The sequence below is a fragment of the Oncorhynchus nerka genome, linkage group LG17 (genome assembly GCF_034236695.1).
Source record: "Oncorhynchus nerka isolate Pitt River linkage group LG17, Oner_Uvic_2.0, whole genome shotgun sequence".
Lineage (NCBI taxonomy): Eukaryota > Metazoa > Chordata > Actinopteri > Salmoniformes > Salmonidae > Oncorhynchus > Oncorhynchus nerka.
Window position 1 is genome coordinate 10,757,773 of NC_088412.1, and position 12,813 is coordinate 10,770,585.

The 12,813-nt window shown below is 41.7% G+C and overlaps 1 protein-coding gene across 1 annotated transcript; it reads left to right on the forward strand.

The window, feature by feature from the left end:
- The first annotated feature begins 1,498 nt into the window (after positions 1-1,498).
- LOC115117275 (sulfide:quinone oxidoreductase, mitochondrial-like) lies at positions 1,499-11,232 on the forward strand. The gene is made up of 10 exons (XM_029645743.2): positions 1,499-1,617; positions 3,635-3,895; positions 4,334-4,504; positions 7,370-7,423; positions 7,835-8,035; positions 8,503-8,712; positions 9,397-9,580; positions 9,785-9,852; positions 10,348-10,526; positions 10,791-11,232. The coding sequence occupies exons 2-10, from the start codon at positions 3,656-3,658 to the stop codon at positions 10,846-10,848; spliced, it is 1,365 nt and encodes a 454-aa protein (XP_029501603.1). The 5' UTR covers positions 1,499-1,617; positions 3,635-3,655; the 3' UTR covers positions 10,849-11,232.
- The last annotated feature ends 1,581 nt before the right edge of the window (positions 11,233-12,813 follow it).

The following is a 12,813-nucleotide window of genomic DNA, read 5'->3' on the forward strand; positions in this document are numbered from 1 at the left end:
CAGTACATCACTGGGGCTAAGCTGCCTGCCATCCAGGACTTCTACACCAGGCTGTGTCAGAGGAAGGCCCTAAAAATTGTCAAAGACCCCAGCTACCCCAGTCATAGACTGTTCTCTCTGCTACCGCACGGCAAGCGGTACCGGAGTGCATGGTCAAGGTCCAAGAGGCTTCTAAACAGCTTCTACGACTCTAGCGACTCCTGAACATCTAATCAAATGGCTACCCAGACTATTTGCATTCCCCCCCCCCACCTATTTTACATCGCTGCTACTCTCTGTTATCTATGCATAGTCACTTTAATTACTCTACCTACATGTACACATTACCTCAATTACCTCGACTAACCGATGCCCCCGCACATTGACTCGGTACCGGTACCCCCTGTTTATAGTCTCGCTATTGTTGTTTTACTGCTGCTCTTTAACTATTTGTAATGTTTATTTCTTATGGTTTCCACCTGTTGTATTCGGCGCACGTGACTAATACCATTTTATTGGATTACACACACACACACACACACACACACACACACACACACACACACACACACACACACACACACACACACATACTAACTTCGGTCATCACTAGTTGCCACAGCCAGAAAGTAAAAAACCCTGCCTATTTCTACAATTTCTCTGGTGAAATCAGATTTTAAACGGAACCCTAACCTTATCCACATTGCTAATCTTATGCCTAACCTTAAAGCAAATGTTTGTTTTCAGGAATTTTGACGATATAGCTAATTTTGACTTTGTGGCTGTGATAGCTACCCCCCCCCCCCCACACACACACACCTTAATGCATACTTCTAAATTGTATTATGTTAGCTAAACACCATTTTTTAGATAACTAATGTAAATGTCACCACTAAAACACAAATCATGCTTAAATACATGTAATTTTGTCCTTGAAACATTTAATTGAAATACTGTAGAATTCCATTCTTCCTATGGAGGACTGCCAATATGGCCGAACGGTGGCGTCAAAGCCTTTCAAACCGTCTCTCAATGGCCAATAGATAGCAACTGCAATCCAGTGTTTTTTTAAAATATTTTTTTATTAACAACAAATCAATACAGGAAGTACATGTGGGAACACAAGTATATAAATAATATACAATGGACAATTGGGCTAGAGGGTACAATATCACATTACACAAGGACCTTAAGGGTTTGTATACTGTTCATCATTGGCAGTGACCCATTGTCAGGCATTTCTTTTGACAATGGTGCCATCATGTGGACATTTCGAGTAATGCACTCAGCAGCTGATAGACGACGCAGTCATTTATGTTTACAACTCATGTTTCTGCACAGCTTCCGTTTGAAGAGGTTTGATCTAGCAGTCGTGCATGTCTTTATTGTGGGCGGAATGTTTTCTTCTAGCGTCATGTCGTCTGGGTTTTGTGAAACGAGGCCAATTTGTACTTACTGTATGTAGTGGTTTACTACGAAAACTATACTACGCAATCGGTGACACGCTCTCGAGGTGTGTTTAAGACTGAAGGTAGATCGACAGTAAGTTTGACCAGAGCAAGGAGTCTGAATAGCCAGTCATAGATCGCCAGCCTGCAAGGATCATATCCCGTTTTCGCAACTTTCTTCTTAAATAAGGTAGGTTTCTAGCTTCGACGCAACTAATTCTGGGAGTCTGTTGGGACTCAGTCCCAGCCCAATGTATTTTTAAGCAATTCAAAATATAAAATATAGTATAAAAAAAGTATACAAACATTACAAAGAACAGTCATGGAATACATACAATATTTAAATAAACACCTTGTAAAACGTACAAGCATTCAAAGTTTTAATAGCTTTTTATGTTCTGAGAATAAAATGTTTGTTTAATTTCATTCTCAAATAATAGAGGTTTTCAACTCTTATATTTACGAATTTGGAATTGAGCTAAAATAACAATTATTTTGATTAAGAAGGCTTCGCATAGCCTTTGCTATACTTTGTAAAAAAAAAATAGAACATTTTCAACTAGAAGAGAAAAATATGCATGTATATAATCTAAAAACATCTTTCCACAACTTCCGGGTATAAAATACATGTAAAACATTACAGAAGGTACAATAAACATCAATGTCTTTAAAAAACGTTTTAAGTTCATGTTTAGTAGAGTAGCACTTTTGTATTCATTTTTATGAAACGAATGTAATGTTATTAGTTAAAAAGAAACTTGTGAGAAAGAGAGTAACCAAAGAGATGCATCCCTTGTAACCACTGATTCCCAGCTAGCACAGTGGAGCTGGGATGATTCCTCATTGCTAGCTGGGTTACATTTATTTTGAGTTCTCTCTATGATAGGGTTAAAGTTCAGAAAACATCTAGCTTTTGTTTCTTAGTTATTGCTATTCCCAGATAAGTCATTGTATCCTTAACTGGGATGTCAGATTATTGCGGGCATTTCAATCAAATGACTTGCCTAGTAAAATAAAGATAAAATGAACATACAGACGAAGTAATGAGGATCATTTAGTTGCTAATGGCAGCCTGCACCTGCAGTACCTCGGTCTGCCTTCAATTTGAGAAACATAAGGACAGCATTGAGCTAACCTGCAACATAATTTCCTAGAGTAGCTCAAACTACGCATGCAATGTTTCCCCCCAAAAAACTCCATGTCGCAAGATTTCGACATTGAAATCACACTTCCTGATCATCAAATACGCCACTGAGCATCCTCATGAAACCCATGGGGTGACGTCATCGATGACATCGTCCATCTGTTTTACAGTCTATGGGATCATCAGAGATCCTATCATTCACCATTTAACTGTTGACTAGTGTTTAGAGTGGTCCCAGCCCAATGTCCCGACAGACTCCCAGAATAAGTTGCATTGAAAGGGAAAGGGGGAATAGCTAGTCAGTTGTCCAACTGAATGTATTTAACTGAAATGTGTCTTCTGCGTTTAACCCAAGCTAGTAGAGTTCTTGGTAGAATGATGTGAATAGGAGTGAATTGGCTGCTCTGCATAGACTTCAAATCACTTTGCTCAATGTTGTTATTATTTTTTGACACGGGGGCTATGAAATATGCATATGTAGTATGTGGGTTGGCATTTAAAAAAAAAAGTTTTATATATTTTTTACCTTTAGTTAACCAGGCAAGTCAGTTAAGAACAAATTCTTATTTTCAATGAGGGCCTAGGAACAGTGGGTTAACTGCCTGTTCAGATGCAGAACGTCAGATTTTTACCTTGTCGGCTCGGGGATTCCATCTTGCAAACTCTCGGTTACTAGTCCAACGCTCTAACCACTAGGCTAACCTGAACTAGCTAGGTTACAGAAGTCCGATTGATAGAACGGTTACCCCTACACATAAGACGAATATAACCAGTAGCCTCAATAACCTGATAATTGTAAGTGCGCGTTTTATGCTTGCACACATGCACCTTCTGCTGTTTTTCCTTTGACTATACTGCCTGTCAATAATCTGTCAGTCACTCGACCTAGGCCCTATGGGATCACTTCCTGTCAATAATCTGTCAGTCACTAGGCCCTATGTATTCACTTCCTGTCAATAATCTGTCAGTCACTAGGCTCTATGGAATCACTTCCTGTCAATCTGTCAGTCACTAGGCCCTATGTCATCACTGGAACTGAATCCTGACTTTGAATCCATTCTAGAGATCATACAGAAAGGAAACCATGGCTACAGTCAGAGTGGTGCATCGGCAGCGAGCCCTGTGGAGGCAGTGCCATAGGACTGCTGCTATTGGCATCTGTCATCTCCACACCACCACCAGCAGCAGCAGCAGCCATGCCTCCTCCTCCAAAGAGCATTACAAGGTCCTAGTGCTGGGAGGAGGAAGTGGTGGCATCACAATGAGTGCTCGGATGAAGAGGAAGCTAGGGGCGGAGAACGTGGCCATAGTGGAACCCAGTGAGGTATTAAAGACAGTGGGTGGGTCTCAAATGGCCCCCTATTCCTATACAGTCCACTATTTGACCAGGGGCCCGTAGTGCATTACATAAGGAATAGGGGGCCATTTTGGATGTGGAACATGTAGTCTCGTGCACAAGAGTATATATTTAAGCATTAAGGCCCGAGGAGGGGGTGCGGTATATGGCCAATATACCACGGCTAAGGGATGTTCTTAGGCGGAGTGCCTGGATACAGCTCTTAGCCATGGTATATTGGCCATATCACAAACCCCCCTTGAGGTGCCTTAATGATATTATAAACTTGTTACCAACGTAATTAGAGCAGTAAAATCGATGTTTTGTCATACCCGTGGTATACGGTCTGATATACCACGGCTGTCAGCCAATCAGCATTCAGGGCTCGAACCTCCCAGTTTATAATAAGCAACATTATTCCCATAGATGCACTACTATCAGCCCATCTGGACATTGGTTGGCGCTGGGGCTAAAGGTGTGGCCTCTTCCGGTCGACCTACCGCCAGTGTTGTGCCGTCTGGTGTCAAGTGGGTTAGATCCAAGGTTCAGGAGATCAACCCAGACACAAACACTGTGCGCACAGGAAATGGCATGGAGGTAGGTAGGGCTGTTTACTTTCCATATCATTTATTTGATTTAATACACATTGATTGAAGTTAAAAAAAAAAAAATTATAGGGCTTGGTCTCCATCTGAAGGCAAAGTTCAGTCAAGTGTTGTCATAATCAGTGTTGCTCCTCCTTCCTGCGGAGGCTGAATCTACCACACACAGCAAAACCGATTAGTGAAGGTGCTGGAGGCAAAATGCTAAACTAGAGAAAAACAACAGAAAAAGACATAACACTTAAGAGATAAAAGGCTATAGAGCAGGGCTCTCCAATCCTGTTCTCAAACCCTGTTCTCGTGGGTTTACACCAGGGCTCTCCAACCCTGTTCCCAGAGAGCTAACCTCCTGTAGGTTTACACCAGGGCCCTCCAACCCTGTTCCCAGGGGAGCTACCCTCCTGTAGGTTTACACCAGGGCTCTCCAACCCTGTTCCCAGAGAGCTAACCTCCTGTAGGTTTACACCAGGGCCCTCCAACCCTGTTCCCAGGGGAGCTACCCTCCTGTAGGTTTACACCAGGGCTCTCCAACCCTGTTCCCAGAGAGCTAACCTCCTGTAGGTTTACACCAGGGCCCTCCAACCCTGTTCCCAGGGGAGCTACCCTCCTGTAGGTTTACACCAGGGCCCTCCAACCCTGTTCCCAGGGGAGCTACCCTCCTGTAGGTTTACACCAGGGCTCTCCAACCCTGTTCCCAGAGAGCTAACCTCCTGTAGGTTTACACCAGGGCCCTCCAACCCTGTTCCCAGGGGAGCTACCCTCCTGTAGGTTTACACCAGGGCTCTCCAACCCTGTTCATGGAGAGCTACTCTCCTGTAGGTTTTCACTCCAACCCTGTTCCCGGAGAGCTACTCTCCTGTAGGTTTTCACTCCAACCCCAGTTGTAACTGACATGATTCAGTTTATCAACCAGCTAATTATTAGAATCAGGTTCACTAAATTAGGAACAGGGCTGGAGAGGCCTGCAATATAGATTCTCTTGATATGCAACTGGACAAATGACAATGAAATCATTCAGCTTTACATGTCCTTTACACTGAGTATACCAAACATTAGGAACGCCTTCCTAACAGTGAGTTCCACGCCATGTTCCCTCTAAACTGCACGCTCGCCTCAGGAGAAACATTGGCCCACGTAGAGAAGCACGAGATTGAACTTTACTCAACTATCTAGAGTTTTCCCCTGTTAGTTAACACTATCAACGTTTCCCTTTTACTGTGGCAATTGATGAAAATCAACACAATATTATCCACTTTCAATGCAACATACCGAAACAAAACTAACTATGCAAGAGATTTTGTTTTTGGCAGAATGCAACGTAGTAGAATTCTATTGCATTGACACGCACGACACAGACCGGTGCGGCATAACCAATCAGAGCTGCAGTAGGCCTATATGCAAATAGACCATTGCCATATGGATCTGTGGAATTTACTTTGAACTGGACCGTGTGTACAGCATGAGCGGTCGTGAGTAGTTGCACTTGTTTTGAGATCAAAGGAAGAGCTGCATGTAGCCATGTGTGCACATTTTGTTCATATCCTTTGCCACTTAGTGAGTTATTAGCCCAGTTGTAGATCATTTGTAGTCCGCAATAGTGTAGTGATTGCTTCCTACAAGAGCACAAAACGTGTACATTTCTAGACATCTTTGAAAAGCGAGTCAGATAAAAACCTTTTTTTATCTTAAAGGGGCAGTGTTGTATTTTGAGACTAGATTGAGTAAGCTAAGTAGTGAATAGGCAGAGGGTAGCATCATTTATCTGATTCTCTGTAATAATGGTATCGGAATAATAATGCATTTTATTTTGTAAAGTGGTTTCTTGCATCAAACAACATTTTCAGTCACCTGGTCTGAAGGACAAGTGGATAAACAGGTTGATGTTTTTTCAAAAGTCTCATGGAATGTAGGCCTACATTGAACACCACACATTGACTTCTACTGTAGGCTCAATGATGGAACAACTTTTTCCATGTTCAAATGTTATGGGATGCATTTTCAAAAAAAAAAATGGTAAGCCATTCTGGTAGGCCTAGATTATGATCAAATAGCCACTGTAGCCTACTTGGCCACTGTTAAAACTGTAACCTAAAGCGGCTACAGCCTCAGTGTTCACAGTAAAACTGTAACCTAAAGCGGCTACAGCCTCAGTGTTGACAGTAAAACTGTAACTTAAAGTGGGTACAGCATCAGTGTTCACAGTAAAACTGTAACCTAAAGCGGCTACAGCATCAGTGTTGACAGTAAAACTGTAACCTAAAGCGGCTACAGCCTCAATGTTGACAGTAAAACTGTAACCTAAAGCGGCTACAGCCTCAGTGTTGACAGTAAAACTGTAACCTAAAGCGGCTACAGCCTCAGTGTTGACAGTAAAACTGTAACCTAAAGCGGCTACAGCCTCAGTGTTGACAGTAAAACTGTAACTTAAAGTGGGTACAGCATCAATGTTCACAGTAAACCCACCCGCTCTGGAAGTTGCACAGAATTTTCACAACGTTCAAGTTTGCGCTCAGCAGACCTGAAATGTGCTCCGTGCCGACAATGTTTTGAGGCAACATTGTTTTTTTCTATTCACCCTCTAAATGGCTCACATACACAATCCATGTCTCAATTGTCTCAAGGCTTAAAAAATCCTTCTTTAACCTGTCTCCTTCCCTTCATCTACACTGATTTGAAATGAATTTAACAAGTGACATCAATAAGGGATCATAGCTTTCACCTGGTCAGTCTAAATCATGGAAAGAGCAAAGTTCTTCATTGTTTTGTATGCTCAGTGTATGTTTGTTAATAACAAGGAAGTAGGCCTACAATAATTTGACCTTACAACTGACTGTAACTTGTATTGTCTTCCCTGTAACAGATCTCCTACCAATATCTGATAGTGGCTTTAGGTTTACAGCTACACTATGAAAAGGTAATAAGCACCATATTGTTTATTTTATGCCTTTCACCACTCCCTCAATATTGTTTTAAAGGTCTAATGCAGACATGTTTATCTCAATATCAAATAATTTCTGGGGAACAATGGTCTATTGATTAATTTATTGCCTGGTGATGTCACCAAGCAGGCCAAAACTCCATTCTACCAAAACAGGCAGAAATTTCAGGTGGCCTTTTCAAACAGCTCTGACACTAAAAGGGCATTATCATTTTAATTTTTTATTTCACAGTATTATTCCAACCTTTGTGTGGAAATATATATATATATAAAATACAAGTAAATCACATTTTTTACTGCACTGGGCCTTTAACATAAGTCCTTTTATTGTATGAGTCAGTCTCTGCCAATGATCATCTATTTTTGTCTCTCACAATCACTCTCTAGATCAAGGGTCTGCCTGAGATTGAAGAGTGGGTCAAATTTAAGATTGGTTCAAACTATTCCGTACAAACTGTGGAGAAGACTTGGAGTGCACTGCAGAACTTCAAGGAGGGAAATGCTGTATTCTCTTTCCCCAACACTCCGGTGAAGTGTGCAGGAGCACCACAGAAGATCATGTACCTGACCGATGCTTATCTCAGGAAGGTATTTTGATATAAAATGCATCAGATAAACTGTTGTAAGAAGGTATTCTGAATCTACATTTTTGCATCTGGGTTGACTTCTGTTCATTAGTGCACATGTAACGGATGTGAAACAGCTAGCTAGTTAGCGGTGGTGCGCGCTAAATAGCGTTTCAATCGGTGACATCACTTGCTCTGAGACCTTGAAGTAGTAGTTCCCCTTGCTCTGCAAGGGCCGTGGCTTTTGTGGAGCGATGGTTAATGATGCTTCGAGGGTGACTGTTGTTGATGTGTGCAGAGGGTCCCTGGTTCGCGCCCGGGTATGGGCGAGGGGACGGTCTAAAATTATACTGTTACACACACCGTAGCAGAACGTTTTGAAATTGTGTATTTCTTACTGGTACCTAATGAACACAACCCAGCTCTCATCTGTGTCATACCCTTCCTCAATATCATAACAGGTTTATTCTGATCTGATCCCTCTCGAAGACAGGAAAAAGGGCCAAGGCCAACGTTGTGTACAACACATCACTGCCAGTGCTGTTTGGGGTCAAGAAATATGCAGATGCATTGTGGGAGATTGTGAAGAGTCGCGACATCCAGGTGAATCTCAGACAAAATCTCATCGAGGTCCGGGCCGACAAGCAGGAAGCTGTGTTTGAAAACCTCGACAATCCTGGAGAAACCAAAGTGTTTGAGGTAATTTGCTAATGGAAAACACAGAATGTAGCCGAGGGGTTTGTTCACAGATTTCTAACATATTATTTAAGTTGACATAGAAAACTGATGCTAAGTAACGTAGTATGCAGATGTAGTCATAGTTATTGTAGCATTCATAGTTATTGTAGCATTCATTATCTCAGTGGTCTTGTGGTTGGTGTTTCTCCCCGAAGATAAGAAGATTGGGAGTTCGATCCCTGGGTGAATCATACCAAAGACTCTAAAAAATGGTACCTGATGTCCCTCTGTTTGGCACTCAGCATTAAGGAGATAGATTGTGATAGACTAGCATACCAGTATACCCCCTGGACAGGACATCAAGCTGACTCGCACTACAGAAACAGGAGATAGATTGGGGGTAAGGCCCTGTGATAGACTAGCGTACCAGTATACCCCCTGGACAGGACATCAAGCTGACTCGCACTACAGAAGCAGGAGATAGACTAGCATCATGTCCAGGGGGTGAACTGGTACATCAAGCTGCCTCACTACATAATTTGGAGATAGAGCAGGAGCCTATGGGTCATTCTGGCTCAGACGAGGCTTACTTGTCTAAAGCTTAACTCACTATTGGAGTATTTGCTGGGCAACAACAGGACCGTAATAGTTTGATTTGTTTTGCTAATTTTCAGTCAGGGAATCAAGCTTTTCTTTGTTTTTCAGTATGAGATGCTTCATGTCACTCCTCCGATGGGACCCAACCCGGTGGTTAAAGGATCCTTATTGGCTGATGAGGCTGGCTGGCTGGACGTCAACAAAGAGACCCTTCAACATAACAAGTATCCCAACGTGTTCGGGATCGGAGACTGCACCAACCTGCCGACATCCAAAACAGCTGCTGCCGTGGGTAAAGTCATTTTGTTTTTTCTGTTTTGCCACTTGTAAAAAAAAAAGTATAATACCACAACTAAACACCAGGGGAAACGGCTCTTACAAAACTTTTGCTGTGGTATTTACCTGCCGAGGTTGAAAACATGTACCTACATGTCCTACGTTTGTTGTTGAGCATGGGGAAGGGCATCAGTAAGAATATGGTGTATTTTATTTCCAGCTGCCCAGTCTAGTATTCTGGACAGAACCATTTCAAAAGTGTTGAAGAATGAAAAGCCGGATAGTAAGGTACGTTACCTTACATAACACTAATTACACTTAACCTACTATTATTATTAGTATTAGTATTTTTAGAATCTTCAAGATAACACAGGATATGTCCAAAATGACACACTTTATAGTGCACTACTTATGACCAGGGCCCTGGTCAAAAGTAGTGCACTATGGTTTGAATAGGGTGCCTTTTGGGACGTATCCACATGATTATAAACTGGGTGGTTTGAGCCCAGAATGCTGATTGGTTGACAGTCGTGGTAGATCTGACCGCAAACCACGGGTATGACAAAACATTTATTTTTACTGCTCTAATTACGTTGGTAACCAGTTTATAATAGCAATAAGCCACCTCTGGGGGGTTGTGGTATATGGCCAATATACCATGGCTAAGGGCTGTATCCAGGCACTCCGCCTAAGAACATCCCTTAGCCGTGGTATATTGGCCATATACCACACCCCCTCGTGTCTTATTTCTTAAATATAGCGCTAAAATACTTGTGTTTACAGTATGATGGCTACACATCCTGCCCTTTGGTGACGAACTACAACGCCGTCATTCTGGCTGAGTTTGACTATAGTGGGCAGCCATTGGAGACATTCCCCATTGACCAAAGCAAGGAGAGATGGACCATGTACCACATGAAAGCTGACGTGATGCCTCATCTGTACTGGCATGGACTTCTCAAGTAAGTAGCTGTCAAAGAGAATTACTGGGTCGTATTCGTAAGGCACCAAGTGTGGGAGGGGGGGGGGGGGGGGGGGGGGGGCAGGGGCAAACAGGGATGGATTTACTTAATTTTACCAATAAGAAATGCTCATTTTTATTTTCCATCGCTAAATGTTTTCTGTTGTGTGCCCTAATAAACCCAACCTTTTATGTAGACTAAACAGAAAATACATGTTTTACAGAGCTTGTTGTTGCTAATATTAGTCTGATATTTTTCCCATAGGGGGTTTTGGGGTGGACCAGGACCATACAGGAAAATCATGCACCTTGGGATGAAATAGAAGCTTATACATCCAATTCAGCTGTTTCACTGTTACAATGTAATCCACTTTTTCTCTGATCTTTGATTCCCAGATAGGGTTGCAAAATTCCTGTGACTTTCCCAAAATTCCAAGGATTTCTGGAAAACCTGGTAGTTTTTGGAAAGTTCCTAGAACGTTACAACACTATTCCCAGACCACTATTTCAATAACCATCATTTCATAATACAATTAAGCAAGGTATTGAAAATACCATTAGATTTTTTATTTAATATAATATATATCCATAAAACCTCTAGTAATACTGTCAGTGCTTAATCTGGTACCTGTTGCGGCATGATTTATTAATTGTTTCACTGTTCGCACTATAAACATTCTAATAAAAGCTATAACAGTCCAATCAAATTGCCTACTTGTTATTTCTCCCGACCCCCGGAAAAAACCATCAGGTAAAAGCGCGAGGATCCTGTGTAATCATCCTATCCTCCCACACTGATTCCAGACCTGCTTTCTTATTTGTACTTAAAGGTTATGGGTAGGGTCGGTGGGGGGTAAGTAACTGATCTTGACACAGGTCTTGGTAGTGGTGGTCAGCTAGGGAAGTGGTCCCTACTGTCTGTAGTCATGTAGCCTAGGCTAGTCATCTCCCTACTGAATTTGAAACGTGGGAAAGACAATTTTTTTTAAATGGATAAGAAGAAGCAATGATGATGTTTTTCAAGTTAAAAAATCCAGAGAAAATCAATCCCGAAACGAGCCAGAGAACTGTCAGTGCCTTGAAGAGAGGAGTGGGGAAAACTGACCCTGATGGCGATGCAGCTGCTAGCTGCTAACCCTGCCACCTCCACTACCAAGTAGGCCTTCAAATCTCATCACAGACAACTTTAGTATTTCAGCTACTTTTCAACTACTTAGCACGTTAGCTAACCCTCCCTCTAACCTTAAAACCTAACTCCTAAACTTAACCCTAACCCCTAGCTTACGTTAGCCACCAAGCTAAAATTCGTAACATATTGTACGTTTTGCAAATTCGTATCATATAATACGAATTGTAAATCGTAACATACCATACGAAATGGGTGATGGACATTCACAAATGAATACATACCATACAAAATGTCACATATCATACATAAAGGAACTTCTCAGATTTACGTACAGAATAATACAAAATGCTCTGAGACCAGGTTGATCCACTGAAGGGAGGCTCAGTTCAAGAACAAGCAAAGGTATAACCCATGGCTTGTCATGTGAAATTAAAAGCTGGGCTGTACAACATGCAGAAATGTAGTGAGCTTTGGTCTAGAAACGACTGGATGGATTAAACTAACAAAAGATTGGGTGGAATGTACAATAATGTCCTTTGCCTCCGATGGAAAAACAAAACAAAGCCCTCAAAGTTTTTTTACCATGACTGAACCAAGGAGCATTTAGTGGAAGCAAGCATTGTAGACGAGGCTAAAGAGGACACCCAAGTTACCGTTAACATTCAAAATGAGAAAAAAAATAGGCACTACTGCCAGATTCTTCTGAACAGCCTTACAAGGAGGCTAAACATCACAGATACAGGCCCGCTCATGACTTTGAGCAAGACATTTACTGACATGGAAAGTCATTGTGGAAGGTTTTAAAAACTAAGGTAGGAAAGTATTTCCTTCATCTGAATATGTGCTTCATGTTATAGGCAGGGGGCCTATATATTCTCAAACCACTGAGCTGACAAGGTACACATCTGTCGTTCTGCCCCTGAACAGGCAGTTAGCCCACTGTTTGTAGGCTGTCATTGTAAATAAGAATTTGTTCTTAACTAACTTGCCTGGTTAAATAAAGGTAAAAAAAAACAAAAAAACACATAGTTTAAAGTGCCATAAGGAAGGGTTTCTCACATATAGGCTATATTTTTTATTTTATTTAACTAAGCAAGTCAGTTAAGAACAAATTCCGATTTACAATGTATATAATTAAATGTCTTATAAATGGGAGTAA

Bases quoted from the DNA above. Each gene is read 5' to 3' on its own strand.
- LOC115117275 (XM_029645743.2), top strand. From the start codon at position 3,656: ATGGCTACAGTCAGAGTGGTGCATCGGCAGCGAGCCCTGTGGAGGCAG. The intron at 7,424-7,834 runs GTAATAAGCACC...ATCACTCTCTAG, and splicing joins TACAGCTACACTATGAAAAG to ATCAAGGGTCTGCCTGAGAT. The intron at 9,853-10,347 runs GTACGTTACCTT...TTGTGTTTACAG, and splicing joins ATGAAAAGCCGGATAGTAAG to TATGATGGCTACACATCCTG.